The sequence below is a fragment of the Aedes aegypti genome, chromosome 2 (genome assembly GCF_002204515.2).
Source record: "Aedes aegypti strain LVP_AGWG chromosome 2, AaegL5.0 Primary Assembly, whole genome shotgun sequence".
NCBI lineage: Eukaryota > Metazoa > Arthropoda > Insecta > Diptera > Culicidae > Aedes > Aedes aegypti.
The window spans coordinates 303,759,066-303,779,570 of record NC_035108.1 but is presented as its reverse complement, the minus strand read 5'-3'; the positions used below and the strand labels follow the sequence as shown (position 1 = coordinate 303,779,570).

Genomic DNA, 20,505 nt, shown 5'->3' with positions numbered 1-20,505 from the left:
AGTTATTCAATGAAAGCCTATTGGCAAGGCGACGTTGTGCTAATCAACAAAATAAAAGGAATAACAATAATACAAAAAAAGGAATAAAAATAATAACAAAATAGTGCAAAATTTCAGAATAGTTCATGCTTAATGTCTTTTTTTACAAGCATCGGATTGTTTTGCGGTCTTCGGCAATGTTGTTCATCTTAGATCTGTGTTCAGAATTTGTATAGAGGTCAATGGGCGACCTCTGGCGATTTTTCTTTGCAAAAGTAAGTTTTCCCATAGTAAATCCCATACAAACTTTGAACGGCTGGCGCTAAAATATAGTTTTACCGATCGAGCTGAAATTTTGCACCGTTGGTTTGGGACCTAAATGCAATCCAAAAAATGGACTGGAGCGAGAATCTAAATTCTTCATATAACCGTGTCCCAGGCTAGTGCACATATACAATCACTCCAATCATCCCAACACTAAGGGAAACACTAATATTGATTTAAACCGTACATACTAAATAGGGTTCTAAAGCCCTATCTCAATTATAAAAAAAAACATCAAGCTTTCATCACACATATATTTTATTACCGACTTAGGTAGAATTTTGAAGAAATTGGAACAGTCGGAGTTCAGCAAAAATCTCTTGTTTTTTTTTTCCTAGCAAGTTTGACAGTTATATAGTCAAATCTCGATAACAATCATTACCGATCCTACTGAAATCAAGCTGCTGCTCTAAAAAAGTGCAGAACGGGGACATTGACTCCTCTAGTAGCAGCATCATTTTTTCACAGCGCAAAAATTTTCACGTCACGAAAACTCTTTGGATCTTCAATAATTTTGCACCATTTTTCACAAATTCTCAAAAAAACTCGTCTACTTTTCGAATCTGTGTCGATTGTGATTGTTGGTCGTCTGAATCCAGAGATATTCCGAAATTCCTAGAGGGACCGACGCGTAGCCTTACTCCACTTAAATATCTTAGACTACAGTTTTTTTTCGTATTCGGTTCTACATTTTTCGAAACAATACATTGATGATAGTCTGTAATTAAAAAAATAAGCAATTTGGTGCAACCATTTTTGAGATTTATGTTTGTGGTACCACTCTGGCCGTAAAAGTATCCTGAAAACTTCAAAAAACCTCAGAATGTATTTTTAAGATTTATTGGAGACAACTACACCGACTTGTATGATTTTTTCATAGTAGCTCCTTATTATTTAACATTGTATAGCCCTTATTTTATTTTTTTGATAATTTAACTCGAAACAAAATGGCGACCAAAGAAATTTTATATGGGGAATGTCGGACTATCTTCAAAACTAGATGACCAATGATCAATATGAATGCAGATTCTAAAAAAAGTTTTTTTTAAGAAATTGTGAAAAAATGGTGCAAAAATATTAAAAACAAAAAAGTAATAGCGATTTGAATATTTTTTATGGGAAAAAATTGAAGCTGCTGCCCGAGCAGAAGAAAATAACTAATGAATACCAAATTGATAATTTCCAATACTTACAACCTGAATGAGCTATGAATGAGCCCTGCATAAGAGGTAAAATACCTCAAATAATACCTTCTGCATATTCTACAAATACCAAGCTGATAATTAGATCAGGTATTATAATACCTAAATAATACATGATGGATTTTCATATGAAAGTGAATAGTAGTTTAATAGAAGTTCCAACAGTTCTCAATAGCTATCGAATAACAAAATGAAGTATTTTCAATTGTTTCAAACATTTTATTCAATGTACTTAGAGGCTTCCGTAGGCTTTTGCAATAAAAGTTTCAGAGGTTTCCAAAAAGAATTTAATAAAATTTCAGAAGCTTCCAAAGGTTCACTAAGAGATTATTAAGGCAATTTAAAAGATTACCAGGTTTTCTCAACATGGGCTTCGTGGCCTTGTGGTTAGCGGCGTCAGTCGTCTAGGCGTATTGTGCCACGAGGTGTGGGTTCGATTCCCGCTCCAGTCGGTGAAAACTTTTCGTCAAACGAAAAATTCATCGCTGGGCTACTGGGTGTTTCGTGTTGTCCGTTGCCTAATGTTAGTGTTCGTTCAGTCTGTGCAGCCTATGTGCTGAAGACGGTGTAAAATTGTCTTATTTTTTAAATATTGCCAATGATTCCAAACGAATCACCAGAGGTTTTCAAATGTGTCTTAGAGGTTTCAAGATTTTCTTAGGGATCTTTGAGGGCTTATCAAAGGTTTTCAAGGAGTGGAGCAATTCGTAGGGGTTTTCAAAGTGTTTTCGGAATTTCAAAAGTGGCACAAAGTGGTTCCAGAATTGCTCACGGAGGCCTCAAAGGGTTCCCATGAGAAAACTATTTTTTTTTTCAGAGATATCAATGAAGTTTCCAACACGTCCACAGAGATTCTCAATGGTTGCTCAAGGGGCTCCTTTGTTCTATGATACTTCGTGGTTTGCAGATTTGATAGCCAACTTCAAAATGGAAATTGCAGAAAATTTACTCTGACATACAGGAAAATAGTCGAAAATTACTCGAACATCTAGAGAACGCTGATAAAGTTATGTTTGCACGATCTAAGTATTGCCAGATCAACTGCACTTACACAAAGAACCAATCAGGTGACTGCTTGGCTAACAGACACCCTCAGTGTATAAGTGTTGATGATCGGCTATTTTAGGCGATAATGGCGTCTGCCACGTCAGAATGCAGTCCAATGAGGGGAAGGGGGAGGAATTGATGATGCATTAAACTGGCTCCCACAGTAGACCGTATATACCACTGCGTCTACGCTAGTTCATGCGGGAAGGCGTAGGACTGGAATAATGTTTATGGCAGAGAGTCTTGCTGTTTGGTTAGCAGACTGCCTATGTATCAGGCGAAAAAAAGGCGTGCTATAATGATGAACGAATGGAAGCGTAGGGAAACGGTTTATTCCTGTCCGTCTCGGGTTCTAGCAAATGCTATGAACTAGGATATATTAAGAATGGAAGACAGAAGCAAGTGAAATATACAACTACAAAGTACGAGGAAAGGACCGGGCCTGGGATTAAACCCATGACCTTCTTCATATGAAGCAGAAGCGGTAACCATTGGACCACCAACCCCGTCGATGTAAAAGTTATGTTCACACGATCTAAACACGATTTATTCACAATTGGTATTTGTATACTGACATCTTATAAAATGTGTTTGCAAATTTAAATTGGAATGAATAAATTTAGGTGTGTGAAAACTTTCTGAAAATGTTGTAGGTACCTCGTTAGGGGTCTTGTCCTGTTCACGTTATTTCTGATATGTCTCTTTCCTTACTGCTGAGTCAGAAAATACAGAATAACGGTGTATCTGGTAAACGAAAATTGTTTGTTAACTACCCTCCAAATGAAAGTTGAGCCTTTTTCCCTAAGATGAGTTTAATAAACGTCACTGATGACATTCTCAGAATTTTGGTCAAAATACACGTATCTGTCAATGGATATAAATTCTAGTGAGAAATATAATGCTAAATTTGATTTTTTATTTACTCTCAATAATTTGTATTTTAATTTTTTCTACAAAGTATGACCGCTTTTAGAACATTTACTTCCTATTCTGAAGTGATAGCACACAGTCTAAGTTTGTATGAAAAATTCTGAATATAGTTTTTTTATTAGGTATTTAACTCCATAACGCAAAATTCCATAATATTTTGTTTTTACCAGTACAAATATATTATGTTTTTTTTTTTCATTTTAAAGATGCGAAACAAAATTGGAATACATAGAGTTGGCTTTTTTTATTTCGCTTCAAATGTTTTGCGTAGCGAACTCGCCAAGAGCGAAAAGCAACCTATATAAAGATAAATAATAATAATTCAAACGTTTTTCAACGAAATCATTCGAAGTATCGCATACCCCTAGCGCAACCTTCCCAAGAACTACCAGCAACAGCGGAGGTAGTAGCAGCGCAGCGGCTCGGCTCCATTCGCTTGCAAATGGTACAATAAAAAGAAAACATTACCCACTCGGACGGAAGGCATAAAAACTTGATTCACCACCTTTGCTTTATAGCTACATGTTTTAGCAGCGCGGTCCGTTCGTCATCGTCAGCCAACATGCTCGCTTGCTTATAACAGCACACTACAGTGCTGCTTTTGGTGTTCGGTTGTTGGTGGGTTGGAGCTGAAAATGGAATACCTCTACACACAGAACACGGGCGGCGCGGCGATTCCGCTGCTCGAAGAACAAGTTCTTGTCGCGCTGTTCTGATGCGATGTGGTGGTGGTTTAGCTGTGCTGTGCCTCCCATATGGGTTTGTTTTGCTTGCACACACATCCCCAACCAAGCAAGGCATGATTTAAGAACGGGTGCTCAAGTGGATTTGTGTTATAGTTTGGAGGCACGTGAAACAGAATAATATTTTGACTTTCATTTTTCTTTTGGTTGAAGTTGTTGCAAACGTAATTAGTCATTAATGGTCATTTGAGCTGTTTTAAATGAATTCTAGAAATTAGTTATTCAAAATTTATCACCTAACTTTTCGGGCTTCCAGTGAACAATGAGACTTTGCATAAATTAAAATCGTTGGGCTCGTATGCTCTTAGACTAGCATGTTGCCATTTTCGCATTCGTATATCGTGTGGCAGGTACGATGATACTTTGTGCCCAAGGATGTCAAGGAAATTTTATTTTTACGGAAAGATCCTGTATCGACCGGGAATCAAACCCAAACACCTTCAGCAAGGTATTGCCTTGTAGCCGCAGACTCTAACCACTCGGCTCATGAAGGCCCCAAATATGTAGGATACAATTAGACATTACATTCCAAATTGCAAAGCTTCTACATCTCATTTGTTTGGGGATAAACTTTTTTCGCTTGAAAATTGCTTCAGTGATAGCAAATCAATTCAACTAATTTGTTCTTTTGAGTTCACAAACAATTAAACTAACAAATATTCTTCATCTTCTCTTCCATTTCCACAGGTGGCTGGCGTATCAGCGACCACGGAGCGATTAACAGCTCCCCCGGCACCTCCCCAGGGCCACTCGCCCCATCAACTCTTAGATGAGCCCCACATGTCCATTGCTGCGGCTGAAAATGCAGGGTAAGTGTATTGGCAACTCAACTCAACTCAACTCAGCAACAATCTTGCGCCTTGTATCCGTTTGCATCTCCCATCATTGACTGTAGAGATATGTTCCGTAGAGGATCCTGCGGTGCTCAAATGCCGGCGCGTGTATGTCGAGTAATGAAATCAGAACACCCACATACGGTCCAATCACCGGGAGAATGCAAATCCGGCACACGACCATAATTGAAATATTATTGCACACTTCAGTTTTAATCAACTGCCGTCGGCAGTCAGTGCCGCGTCCTTGCGCCAGCCAAAGTGTCTGTCTAATGGTGATTGTGGGATTTATTAGATGCCTTTGACCAGACGCCATAGACGTATTAAATGGGAGGCAAGAAGGGCCGTTGCCCTCTCTTGGCCGACAGATAAAAGGTTTCAAATTAAATTTTCAAAATGGATTATGGAAACAAATCACAGAGGGAGATCCCCCAGAACCAGACACCTAAACCACTGAATTCGTAATTCAGAAACTATTGATATCATGCGGTCTTGGTGACCCATTTATTTATGATAAAAATTATCATTTTTTGTAGCTCACAAAAATAAATATGAATCTTGACTTTGCATTTTGATGATGCGTTTTAGTACCAAATTGACCAATGTTATAAGGCGGCCGTCAATACCGAACACAATCTGGAAATGTCCCGATTTTTGTAATTTTGCACATCATTGAAGGTATTTACTCCAGGAATAGTATTTCATTGCAACATGTACAAGAGAAATTTGAGTTTAACTGAATCTGTAAGTTGGTCATCAAAAAACGTCTTTCATTTATTATAAAAAAACGACACATTTCACGTGTTTTTCTGAATTTTCATTCTTCTTATTTCTATTACATCTTGGATATAGATTGATAAAATCCATGGAAAATTACTGGTCCTCTTCGAAACTGGGGGACAAGGGGTGCCAGGCAAACATTGTAGTTCAACCATTATGGTACAAAATACATTCATACTTTCAAATTATTATGGTTTTCCATCATAATTTATGGAACCATTCTTCTATATTCAAAATCTTTATTGATAAGAATCAAATTTAAAGCGTCTTTTTATTAGTTTTCAAACATCTGTTTCTTTTTTAAAGCGTGTTTTTCTACGCAAACATTACTCTCCATAATAGCATTATTTTCTTCCAATACAACATTTTATTGGATCATGATTTCTCAGTTTTTTTTTATGGTGTCTTGTATTGAGTGCTGTTCACTACTGGGGATCTCCCCTTGTATGTTCAAGAAATATTGCCTCATGATGGTATCCTTGGAGTCAAGCCAAAAACAGGATTCTGCCAGAGATCTTACAAGTAATGGCTCAAAGATTTTACAAGAATTCTTCCAAAAGTTTTTATTTTTAATTCGCATGAATTCTGCCATGATTTGTTTTTAATTTGGCCTTAAAATTGTTTCCGAAGGATTTTTTTTTTCTATCTTTATTAACGAGATGTTTAGCCCTGGGCTAGTTCATCTCGGGACCAACGGCTTCACTTCCCTTCCGAAGGAAGTCGTCACTGAAATTTTTAGTGACTATCTCGGGGATGGGATTCGATCCCAGGTCCTCGGCGTGAGAGGCGTGTGTTCTAACCACTACACCAGGTCCGTCCCCAAAGGATTTCTGAGATTTTTATTGAAATTTACCTGATTTTTTTTTAGGAAAATCGATTTTTTCCATACAGTTTTCCGAGAATACTTCATTTTTTAATCAGGAATTTGTTGGGGATGAACCTGCCTACAGCAGGAAATCTCTTCGATATAAAGTAATTCGATTCAATTCAATTCAATAATCAGGAATTTCATCAAAATTTTCTTTTGAAATCTTTTAGAGCTCTACAAGATATGTCCTGTGATACTTTTTATGAAAATAAAAGTGGATGACTTTTTTTCAAAAACACAATATATTACTGCATGCAAATATGTGATAAATTTTGAAGAAAATCATTGAATCATAGCTAAAAATTATTAAGAGTTTTTTTATGTATTCTTCTATAAATTCCAAAAATGGCATCTCAAAGCATTTCTTTACCTATACTCCGAGAAGTTTTCTTCAGGTATCCTTCCTCGACTGATTTGATATTCATGTGTTTATGAGTAATCACATCAGGATATCAATAATTCCTGAAAAATATTTTTTTCTTGTGATGTCTCAAACATTTTTGTTTTTAAATGGCTCTTGATATTTCTTCGATTCTGCCTAAAATTACTTCAAGAATTCATCCAAGGATACCTTTACAGGTCACTAGCCTCAAAGATTATCCAAGAAAATAAAGAACTTATTCAAAAATGCATCCATAACTCGGAGACGTCCTGAAAGAAATCTTTTTGAAATTCCCTAAAAAATTCGACTTATTTTGCTTGTTGAATTATTTTGGTGATTTCTGAGCAATGTCAACCACAACTTTTACAAGCATTCTGGAAAGAAATTATTTCATGAGCCTAGCGCAAAAAAAAACATATCTTATAATTGAACTTACCATCTCACAGCTATACCTTTCAAGACAACTCGTTCTTCTTCTGAATTCTTCAAATAATATCATGACATTCTTCTAGGAATTCGCTAGAGTACTTCTAGGTGTTGCGCCAGAAATTTCTTCATTTTTTTTTTGCATGTTATCTAGTAGGTTGATAGGAATTTCTAAATGGAATATTTTGTTCTGGCGTACCTTATCATATATTCCAGGAATGATTTGAGGTATTAAATTCCAGAGTTTATACAGTGGAAGCTGCAGGAATTTCCGTTGGGGATTTTAGAAATAAAAAGTTTTTACAAGACTTTCATTTAACCTTTCGATTGTTGCACGAATTTTTGTAACGCGACTAGTCGCGCGTTATGCTTTGTACAACACCCTTGGTTTTTCATGTTCAACACGAAATACCTCGCGATCTAGATTATATAGAAAAACCATCTTCGATAGAACTGTTTGGGAGATCAAAGACTGACAAGCGGTAATTATTTTGTTTCGGAATTCCGCCACCAGGCAGCGCTAGTGTGTATGATATTTTTGTATTGCAAGTATCTCAGGATCCTGACCACTTAGAAAGGTGGCGTCTTCTGTAAAAATGTTCTGAAGCTCAAGAGCTATCATTATTTAAGACAAGAAATTCGAGATTTTGCCACCAGGGTGCGCTAGTGAGCATGCAACTTTTGTTTTGAGGATATTTCAGAAGCCTGACCACTTACAAGAATGGCGTCTTTGTTCAAAGTTGTTCAAATAGCCAGGAGCTATCATTATTCAAGCCAAACGATAGTGTGCATGAATCTTTTATTTTGCAAATATCTCAGTATCCTGACCTGGAATGATGGCTTCTTCAGTAAAGTTGTTTAATGAATCAAAGGCTATCATTGATCGAGATAGTTGATTCTAAGTTTTGCCACCATGTGGCTTCAGTGAGCATGAAACATTTTGTTTTGCGAATACCTCAGCAGCCCGATCACCTAGAAAGTTGGCATATTCAGCAGAGTTGTTCAGTAACACAATGGCTATCTGCATTTAGCCCGTGAAATTGGAGATTGGCTTAAATAATGATAGTCCTTGAGATACTGAACAACTTTTCCAAAGACGCCATCTGACGGTCAGGATCCTCAAATATTTGCAAAACAAAAGTTTCATGCTCACTAGCGCCGCCCTGTGGCAAAACTTTGAACCAACTTTCTCGAACAATAAAAGTCCTTGCGTTGCATAGCAATTTTGTCGAAAACGCCATCCTTCTTAATGGACAGGCTCCTGAGATATCTGCAAAACAAAAGCAAAAGTTTCATACACACTAGTGCCACCTAGCGGTCAAATTCCGAATTAAATGAGGTACCATCAGACAGCGCTCCACCTCCAGAACAACTTTACTCAAGGCCCCATGCTTCGAAATTTTCTGGATTTTGAGATATATCGATTTGGAGTCTACTCGAACCGTGTATAATGCGTTCATTATTATGCGATTTCTTTGTACATTTGTTGATCATACCGCATTATAAAGGGCCACATTTCAAACAAAAAATGTTGAGTATTGTTCCTAAGAAGAGTCTTGGTTTGGTGTTTTTAAATATTTTTGTTGTTTAATGATAGCATATTAATCACTAGTGTTGTACAAAGTACAACAGCGCGATAGTTCGAAGGTTAATAATTTTTCCTTGAGTTCTCCTAAGCAATTTGAAAAAGTTGTAATTGAAATTCTTCAGGAATTTCAGAAACTTGTGCTATTTTTAAGAGATTGTTTTTTAAGGTTTTCTATGAAAAACAAACTTTCAATCAAGAATTTCTTTAGGACAGCATTATGAATTAACCTTAACAAGGAAATGATGTGAAATATTTCTTCTTGGATTTAATAATAAAAAAACGTGAAAAAATCTGAAGCATATATAGATGACATTTTTGTAGAAACTCCTGCAAAAGTGTTCGAGAATTTTTTTTTAATTTTTTGAATAATGAAGATGAAAATTCATAATGAATTTTTGATAGAATTCCTGGAGATATGTTTGAAAGAATAACAAGTAGATCACTTTAAAAAAAGTTTTTTTTTAGTTTTTAATGGATTCTACCCCATTACCCCGAATTCTATTTCCCCGAATGCAATGCCATCGGGTTAATGGCATTCGGAGTAATGGGGTAGAATCTTTTTTAAAAAAAATATGTTGGTTGAACATGGCTATTTTTCTCAGCAATGAATCAGTCAAAGTCAAAGCACTTAAAAAATCGAAAACCCTACAAAGTTAATAAGGAAGTCTTTCATGTCGACCATCCTCCAGAAGAGCGTTCCCGCTGAATAGCCTTCACATTTTTCCGCAAAATTTGGCAACTGTTCTTCGAAGAACAGATGTTGTTGATGATGTTATTTAGTGAAATAGTCAAAACACCTAAACAGTTAGATCAACTAATTACGTTTCGAATGAGTCATTAAGAAATTAATTCAGACGTGTGCTCACATAGATATGGACTAAAACCTTTCATTTTTAGGGGTTGATTTCAAACTTTTAAACAGGAGTGTATCTCTAATTGGACGCGTCCTATCAGGAATTTCAGAGAAATTCCTCATGCAGTTATTCATAGCGGAGCTCATGGAGTTTCTCATTACATATTATCAGAAACAATTTCATAAGAATTATGCCTAATAAAAAATGATGTAATTTTGAAAATTATTCTCAAAATTAAGGTAAAATAATCTCCAGCGGACAAATAGTTTTGTTTTTACAATGCATTTTTACATTTTTTTTTCATTTTTGCAAAAAAAAAAAACAAAAAGAAAGAAAGAAAGATTATTTTTGCAGTTTCGTTGCAAATCAGCCTAGTTTTTATCAAGAGAATGGACAACATAACGGCCTATTTTTTCTACCGAAAGAAACAGTAAGTGCTACTTTTCAGCATTAATAGCAGTATAGAAAAGTAGCACTTTTCAGTACTGTTTTCAGAGTTATTGAAACGACGTTGGATTGCATTCATACGTCGTTTATTCAATAGTTCTGAATTTCTAAATGACTTAGTCAACTAGGTTCTGATTCAACATTCGTCTGACGAACTGAATTGAGTCAGATTTTAATTGTAGATTCAGATTTATAATCAGAAGCTAGTTGATTGTGAGAGATTTTGTGTTGAAATAGGAAAGCAGAATATGTAAGGTCACTACAGGAAAGACGAGAGCTTTATGAGACGATTCGCCCAGTGAACGTAGGAGCAGTTCACGGTTTGTGTAGGAAGATTGGCACGTACGAAATAGCTGTACAACGCAGAAGGATATTTCATGCAGTGTCCCACCTTGTCCGTTCACGATTTTAGAATATAAGTAGATCAGTTTAATTCCAAATGACGCATGCAAATTTGTGACTCTCATGTCTATGGTCATACTACTTCATCACGGCCTTCTTGATTGAAAAATATCGAGTCGCTTTAACGGATGGAAGCCATGTGGATTCTCTTGAAATATGATTGTGCTCCTAAAAATTATCTAACTAATCTAATCGTGTTCTAGATTCGACTTATTTATTTCCCCTATTCTTAAATTATTTTCCCTATTTTCAAATAATTTGTTTTCGTTCCCCAAGCATTGCAACTAACATATGAATATGTAGTGTATATACTTGGAAACTTTAAGAATACAGGCAAGTTCGAGCGCCCAATTTTACACCAGAAACAAGCTACACACTTAGCTACCAGTGGCTTTTAAGGTAAGATCTTAAATTAAGCGAGAAATAAATATTATACCAAAAATGTTGGCCAGAGCAGTTTACAAAGAAAAAAACATGCGCTACCCTCTTCAATTTCATTGAAATAAGTACATTCTTCCTGAGCTTTTATCACCTTCCTCAGCCTGTTCAGGCGACTGGTTGAACGTGTTAAGAGAAATCGGACGACGTATTGCATGGAAGTTTGCATCATCCTTGCATGCTTTACACTCTAATAGTTTTCCATATTGGCTGCGCTAACTTCGCCAAAGACCAGAACGTGCTAGTCTAACAATGGATGAACAAAATTTTTATGTACATGGTATGCCTTTATTTTTTTTTCGTTTTGATTTTGATTATTAGAACCTTTCAAGCTATAACATGGATATCCTTCAAAGTTGGGAAACAAAAGCTCGATCAGTTTCGAACAAAATATATTTTATTAGGTTTTTTTAGCGTGCACGAATCCTGTTCAATTTTTTCGTAGAACAGGTTGGTTCCACAGATGTAAGCTTCAGAGCGTATACGTTTTACTAAGCTGTGAATGTATGTGGGAGCTTAGTTATATGGGATTTGATTCAACAGGGGCAGTAGAACAGGTTTAACGCACAGAATCGTTTTCCGATGGCATGTCTCTTCAGCTTTTGCGCTGCACCACGCTCGTGCAATAGATATCCAACTAGCTATTTTCATGATGGATGTATACGACGGGAACGATCTTGGCGTTTTGGGAGAATTGCCATGCTGTTTTCCATCTGTTGCATAAGAACCCGCACTATATTGAAAACCTTAATACTATTTTAAGATTCTGTGTTAAACTTGCTATGTTTTTTAATATATTTTTGCATAATTTTGATTAAAATGTGCTAACTTTTCTAGGAACAGGTTGAACAGGCTGACGAGACGCCTCTGCGATAAACTTCCTGTCGGTAGAGGTTTTAAAATATTTGCAAGATAATATATGCAGCCAATCAGAGTTTATAGGACAGAATAGCTCAAAAGTGAACAATTTCACCCCATTTTACGGTAACGCTTTGAAGCGATACACACGTTACAAACCTTTCGCAGCAAATTCAAAGGGGTCCGTCAGACACGCTAAACAAAGGCTGCAAAATGCTGTGTTCCTGAATAATTCTTAGGATAAATTTTCGCCTAACTTTCAAACAGGACCTATCTGGCAAAACAAAAAATTTGACACAAGCGTGAACATTGTTTTCGAGTGTCATCAATTTACGAGAATATTATGCCAGAGATGCCAGCGTCCTTGTAAAAAAAGCTAAGCCTGCTTAATTTTGTTCATTCAATTAAATTACCGTTTTTAATTGTTCGATTTCGCGTCGTCAGAGTGGCGATGTGCTCCAAAAACTACCCAACTCTATCCTAATACCTAATAATTAATGAGATATTTTCATTTATATATTTCTCGATTACTTTTTCAAATCGACGTAAGTAACTTCCATACGGTTTTAAGAAAATTAATTCAGAAGAATCACAACCTGTCATCTAAAACTGTTTTAAAATGGATCACCTCTTTAACATTTTTTCGACGTGCAAAATTTGCATACAATGAGCTCGCGTTCAAAAACTATAGAGTTCCTATTATTTCACACAAGAATTTTATGACAAAATGATAAGCTTTTTTGTTCAGTTACTTGCGACGTTTTTCTACCAGTGTAAAATCGACTCAAGTAGTGTTTTGTTTTGATTCGTGGTTAAGTCACTTTGTCTCTCCATACAGCGGGGCGGCGAAAATAGTGGTTAGGTTGCGAAAGTTGAAAATCTTACTTTCGTCGTTTTGTAAATCCGAAAATTAAACGTCCTAAATGTGAAAAATCGAGTTGGTTCAGAGCAAAACCTGTAGAATTTCGTCTGCAAAACACGTAGGATCGATAAAGTAAGTTTGTATACTTTTTTGACTTGAGTCTATATGAATAAGTTTTCGAGATTTCTATTGTATGTAGGAAAACTTACGTATTCTCGGCAGTCTAAGCCGATGACGCGATTCTGTTGTAACTTTCTTGGATATCAGCAGACAAATTCTGTGTTTGTCTGTTTACATTTATGCGTTGCTCAATCCTCTATCGATTCACACCCACAGACGTGTCGAAATGCTTTTGGAAACTATTTTACAACGCTGCGAACATATCTTGTCAGTGTGAATATTGTCAGCAGCCTCATTCTGTTCGGCAACGTTATGGTCAGGGAGCTTGGAACTGCCTCCTCCCTGATGTTAACATTTTATGGATTGAGAGCGTGCTCTTTTAACCCCATCAGTTAGGAGTATTCAGTCAATCGAGGGCTTGATTTTACAGATGTTCGTGAAAACTTTTTTCTGGAAGGAAATTCTCTTTCCCTGACGTGGGTTTCGTTCAAGTGTCTCTGCTTGCAGGTCCGCACATCCATTTTTGGCCCTTCAGACAAAAGACTGACTGCTCGCGAACATCAGTACAATCTTGATCAAATTTCAAATTATTTTTCCGATTATTACAGTGTTATAAGCAGATGCCTTGCTACAATAGTTGGTAGAACCAAATCATCATCATCGTCAACTTTTAAAATGGACCTATCTTACATTGAGAGGCTCTCTTTGTTTACTTTCTTTTTAATCAATAACTGAGACACAATAAGCTCTTGTGTTGCAGTTTTGTATAAAACGCTAGCCAAGGATATTCTCTTTCGATCCACAGTGAGAAACTTCTCAAAAGCTTTAGTATTGCACTGTTATAAACGAAAGAAGGCGAGAGAGGAGCAAATGCCTCATTGTTACATAGGTCCTTTTGAAAAGTTACACGAGAATTATTTGAGAAGCTTTTCGCAGGAGGAATCCAAGAATTTTAATGTTATGAATACAAGAAACACAGGAGGTATTTTTCCTGGAGATTTTTTTGTTGATAGCGGGTCATTAACTGGCCATGGCAAAATCGTCAATCAATGGGAAAGTCATCAAATTATTCTTCAGGCATTTTTAAAACCTTACTAAGCCATTAGTTTGGTGCTTTCATATTTTATGCAAAAGTTATAATTTGTATATAATTTTTCCATACCACATGCCCAAGTTTGGGGATCTGTATCTCAGCTTCTGGTGGGCCGAATCGGTTGAAATTTGGATGACGAACTGCAAATAACCTGAAGTTATACTGAGCTCACTAAATTTCATTCATTTTCCGAGGAATATCAGCGGGTTTGTCAAAGAGAAAAGCTAGTAACCGAGAGATTTTTCGATTCAATTTAAAAACGGTGAGCTGTAAGTGGTTGGTGTGTTTTGCAAGTTTGTGTAAACTAACTAACTAACCAATCAAAACTTATCGTTTTTTAATTAAATCGAAAAATATCTCGGTTACTTACTTTTCTCTTTGATAAATCCTCTGAAACTCCTCGGAAAATTACTGAAATTTAGTGAGTTCAGTATACACAAAACTTCAGGTTGTTTGTAGTTCGTCATCCGATCGTCAGTCAATTCGGACTACCAGAAGCTGAGATACAGATCTCCAAACATGGGCATTTTGTATGGAAAAACAGCATTTGGTCAAGAATAACGAAGATGTCAAAAATGGCCATTTGATGAAAAACTCATGAAGAAATGCCCTTGAGGTCGTTTGCCCTCATCTGATGGGAATCCTGGCTACGCTCATGCCGGACGCTGCAACGTGCAGATGTTACTCGTCGTCGTCTTCAACTGAGTGACTGCGTTATTGACAATTTATGGTGCAAATCGAATTGATGTATGCATTTAATATCAGCACATGACGGTCTCTAGCATGCTTGTGGTGAGCAGGTCAGTTCGAAATGACACCTTCCCTGCACTTGGCAAGTGTGATTCGGGTGGGCAGTAGTAACAATGAATCCAACCAATCTAATTCACTTCAATCCACCTACACCCCGTCAGAACGATCGTCGTCGTACTCTTCCTTCAGTTTCCCACTATTTGTCCACAGTCTGGTCTGGAGTTGGTCCGTACACGAAACAAAGACCTACATTGTGTTCCCATGCAGCGGCCGGTCGGTGGCGTTACTGACCGAAGCAGACTCGTGTCTGGACGGCTCCGAGACGGCCCTTTTGTTCTATTCCGACCACCACACGATGACCGCGCGCCGCCGGACGATTCCTATCGTGCATCCGAAGTTGCTGCTGGTGTCGTTTTGGCACCACAAATCGATGACATTTACGACGACCACGACGATGATATGCTCTTTTCAGTTAGTATTGCACCGGGGTTCTGGAGTGTTGGTTGAAGCACAATTACGGGACATCCATCAGACGCGTGTCAAAGTCCACATGTTCTGCTGCCCATTGACATCATCATCAACGTCGTCGTCGTCGTCGTCGTCGGTTGTCGTCACCGCCGCGACACCCCGCCAAAAATTTCGACGGCGCTTGGCTTGGCAAACGCGACAAATGCAATGCTGCACTTTAGGGTGGCCCATGATGATCCCGTGGTGATTGTGGAAGTGCAGAGGTATTACCGGTCTATAGAAGCAACAATCATTACACACTAATATTCTTTTCCCATCCCATTGGAAGGACTTGGCCGGCGCCTTCATTGATCAATGATATGAGATCTGCTAGAATGTGCACTCCGAGAATAATCGGAAAGTCCCTATCCTTTTTCATTTGGATCGAAGTACAATTCTAAGCAGTTCCGATCAATCACAGTCTATGCTATGCTGTATTTGAATGATTTTCTCCATACAAACTTCAATTTCATTAAATTACAGTTGACCGATTCCGCTCAAACTTTCACACAGTGACTTCTGGGTGTCCAAATGAACAAACTTACGTCTAGTGTAACTTAAGGCTTATGTGTTTTGACCAATAAGGGCCACCCTACTGCACATAGTCTCTCTCTGTGACTCCCGTAACCGCCCGTTCTGTATGGGATTGGATTGCGGTGAGGATGCAGCGCTTCGGGGACTGATGCAGATGCGACATCCGGGCTCGACATACGGCGGAGGACAAAGGGGAAGCACCTCGCTCAGCTCTCCCTGTTGCTTTGGTGTTGCACCACCAGGCGAAGTACATGCACAAGAGCACATATTGGGGATGCGAGAATGATAATTGAGTTGAGGCAGGTCATCGTCAAAATAAATTGATTTGTTGGCATTTATTGTTAGCAAATACACGAGTTTGTCGAGGACGGTGACGGTGGACAGTGGCACTTGTGGTCTATCCCTGATGCGGGGCTGAGGTGCAGGCGACAGCAACGAGAATCCATTTTTCTCTCTTTTCATGCAAGGAAAATGGAATAAAATAAAATATTGCTTCGTTTGAACTGAATGACATTACTCATGAACGGTTGGTTTATTCTAGAAATGAACCTGCGCGCAGCGGAGATTGATTGCAGTGAGCAACCATTGAAAGGGGTACTTTATTACACACATCAGATTAAATATCCAATAAGATGAGATTTTCCATTCGGGTTTAAATGTGATACAATGTGACATTTGTTTGGGAATGTTTTTGGCTTTCTTGTTTAGCAAAGTGTACTGAAGTGTACTATAATGGAATGGATTTCATAATAAATGTTCGTTCTGTTCATTGGAATACACCACCCACCATAAGTATGGAACCGCATCATCTAGTATTGCAACACCCCATTTGAATATTGCAGCACCCCAAAAAGTTTAGCATCACCTAAAAATTATAACATTTATGATGCAGTATCTCGAAATCCTTACTTCCTGCAAAGTTGCGATCTTCAGCAAAGTTGTTCAGTCATTCCTTGCTTAGCGCTTGTACGAGTCGGTTGACTGATTCCCGGTCTCATCGCACGGCACTCTTGCAAAGTATTTTAGGCCTTTTTCTCCCACCGCCCGCGTGGGTTTTTGGTTCAATTTGTGCTCACAATCAATATTAAATTAGTGCAATTGTGTGCTTAGGCGATCGCGCTTCGCGAAGGAAGCGAGCTAGTGAAACTAGCATCGTTCCACCATAAGGAAAGTCATCACCAACTGCATCAACGGTGATTGATTTTTTTCTCCCCGCACCAAGAGCATCAACAAGGCAGAAGGCAAATCGGTCGTTCTGCTACCTACGGTGCGTGGACGAGCTGCTGTATACGGATAAGTATCAATTTGGATATCTATTGAATTGCTTTTACTTCTCCGAACAAACAGTGCTGAGTTCAAGGTTGTTTTCGCTTCTCCTCTGTCTCTCTCCCGGTGCGATTCTTTCGACCGAATTGGGGAGTTGGGTACAAAATAGCCCACTGATTGGTTAAGTTTTTTTTTTTTTATTTTTCTTTTTTTTTTCTTTGTAATTTTGCTTTGCTCATTTAGGGGAGGTGTGTACAAAATAGTCCACTGATAGGTTAATTTTTTTTTCTGCATATTTTTTTTTTTGTTTTTATTTTATTATTATTTTTATTATTTTTTTTTTATTTGGTTGCGGTTGATTTTTATCCCGCATGGACGATTCGGATGGAGGCAATACGCCTCCAAAAGATCTCGTTGCTCGAACGCGGTTTTACCAACCGTCTTCGGCTGGGCCTTGGGTTGTCTATTTCCGGCGCAAAAATAAGATTTTGAATGTGCTCTCGATCTCTCGAGAGCTGACGCGTAAATATCCAGGGACCGTTATTCACCAAGTGAAGCAATCCAAGCTGCGTGTAACTGCACCTAGTTACAAAGCAGCGAACGAGATTGCTCAGCATGAGGCTTTTGCTGTGGAATACTTTACCTATATTCCGGCACGAGAAGTCGAGGTGGAAGGGAAAATCATCGACGCGAGTCTGACATGTGAAGACATTAAGACTGGCAAAGGTGTTTTTGATAACCGGTCAATTCCTGATGTGGCTATACTGGATTGCAAACAATTGCAATCAGTTTCCATGGAAGGAAATAAGAAAGTTTTTTCGCCGTCAGCCTCGTTTCGAGTGACTTTTCCTGGTTCCGTCCTCCCGAAATTTGTTTGCATTGATAGTGTTTTTTACCCAGTGCGTCTTTACGTGCCGAAGGTATTCAATTGTACCAACTGCAAGCAGCTTGGCCACAGTGCTAGCTTTTGCGACAACAAGCCCCGTTGTGGCAAATGCAACCAAGCTCATTCAGAAGATGCTTGCACACAGGAAGCTGAAAAATGCAGCTACTGTAGCAAGGATCTGCATGACTTGCAGAAATGCCCGGCATACAAAAAGCGCATTCGAAATGAGAGTCGCTCAATTGTGAAGCGCTCCAAGAAGACGTATGCGGAAATGGTGAAAGCTTTGAATCCGCCTGCAAAAGAGTCTTCATCAGCCATCCCAGTTGGTAACTCTTTTCAAGAGTTGTCTTCCGATGAAGCGAACGACGACGAAACCGATGGGGGAGATTCTTCGGAGGTACACGCACCCGGTAAAAGAAAGTCTCCATCTTCTCCGGGACTGCGCCGTAAGGTATTGAAATCTTCCCTCAGAAGTTTGCCTAATTCCAAAGGAGGTGGGGCAAATTTGAAAAACCCGAAGAAACAGGTCTTTGATGCTTCCGTTCCGTGTTGCAGCAAAGATCTGCCGCCCCCGCCTCCACAGATAAAATACACTTCGAAAAGAAGCTCTAGACAAGAAAGCAAAAGAAATGCTACTGAAGTCCCTCGCTCTTCCTCGAAAACGGCCCGGGCTAAGCGAGGACTGATAACTTTTACTGCCCTTGTGGATCGCATATGTAATGCTCTCGGAGTTTCAGACTCATTCAGAGGCATACTCGATCTTTTTCTCCCCGCAATAGAAGGATATCTCAGGGAATTGACTATCTCGTGGCCCCTCCTTGCTTCGATCATATCTTTCGATGGATAATTCATCGAGTGAGGTACAAGATATGATCACTGTGTTACAGTGGAACTGTCATAGTCTAAAACCTAAATTAGACACATTTAAGTTTTTGCTTCACAATTCAGATTGTGATATATTTGCACTTTGTGAAACATGGCTTTCTTCTGAAGATGATCTTAACTTCTACGATTTTAACATTATACGCCAGGATCGAGATGATAATTACGGGGGTGTGCTTTTAGGGATCAAAAAGTGCCATTCATTCTACAGAATCCCCATTCCGACTCATCCAGGCATAGAAATCGTTGCTTGCCAAATAAACGTAAAGGGTAAAGATCTTTGCGTAGCTTCAGTTTATATTCCTCCAAGAGTTTCAATAAACCGCCGTCATCTTTGGAATGCAGTTTCCATGCTCTCATTCCCGATTTTAATACTGGGTGATATGAACTCCCATGGTACTGGATGGGGCGAATCTTATGATGATTATAGAGCGGCTATTTTCTATGACTTATGCGACGATTTCAACTTGAACATTTTGAACACAGGTGAAGTGACACGTATTTCATCAGACGGCAAAGAAAGCCGTCTTGACCTGTCTTTAGGATCAAGTTCACTATCATTCGATTGCATGTGGAAGGTTATCGATGATCCCCATGGTAGTGATCACTTGCCCATAATAACCTCTATCAAAAATAATTGTGAAAGGTCAGAACAGTCAATTCAGGTTCCTTTTGACCTCACTAGGAATATAGATTGGCAAAAATTTGCATCAGCGGTAACTTTCGGTATCGAATCATTCAACACTCTCCCACCGTTGGATGAGTATCGATTCCTAACAGAATTGATTTATAAAAGTGCATTAGAATCCCAAAAGCAGCGAGTTCCAAGTGCATCCTTCAAAAGACGACCAGCCACACCTGGTTGGGATGATGAATGCACTCAGTTGTATCGAGAAAAATCTAATGCCTTTAAAGCTTTTCGTAGATATGGTACCTCAGAACTTTATTTAGAGTACTCGAAGCTCGAAAAAAGACTGAAGAATCTTATTAAAGCGAAGAAGCGTAGCTATTGGCGACGTTTCATCGATGGCCTCTCACGAGAAACTTCAATGACGACGCTTTGGAGAGTGGCTCGCAACATGCGAAACCGCTCATCCTCAAATGAGAGTGACGAATACTCCAATCGTTGGATATTCAACTTCGCAAAAAAGGTCTGTCCAGACTCAGTTCCAGCTCATCCGCCTTTTTGGGAAACCCAGAGAGACGATGCGTTGGACAGACCATTCACTATGCTGGAATTTTCTATGGCTCTTCTTTCATCAAACAACTCCTCTCCGGGACGCGATATGATTAAGTTCAATCTTCTTAAAAATCTCCCTGATATCGCTAAAAGACGGTTGCTTGACCTGTTCAACTCATTCATGGAACACAACATTGTTCCACCTGAATGGAGACAGGTCAAAGTAATAGCTATTCAAAAGCCTGGGAAACCAGCGTCTGATCATAATTCGTACCGCCCGATCGCTATGTTATCATGTTTAAGGAAATTGTTAGAAAAAATGAT

The 20,505-nt window shown here is 38.5% G+C and overlaps 1 protein-coding gene across 18 annotated transcripts in view; it reads left to right on the top strand.

Annotated features, from left to right (window-relative positions):
* The window catches only part of LOC5574500 (nuclear receptor coactivator 2), a 567,167-nt gene that overhangs the window by 199,981 nt on the left and 346,681 nt on the right, over positions 1-20,505 (top strand). For all 18 annotated transcript variants that reach the window (XM_021845564.1, XM_021845563.1, XM_021845561.1 and 15 more), the window contains one exon: positions 4,913-5,034. In XM_021845564.1, the coding sequence (XP_021701256.1) occupies positions 5,006-5,034 (29 nt within the window). In that variant the 5' untranslated portion in view covers positions 4,913-5,005. The remainder of the gene's footprint in view (positions 1-4,912; positions 5,035-20,505) is intronic.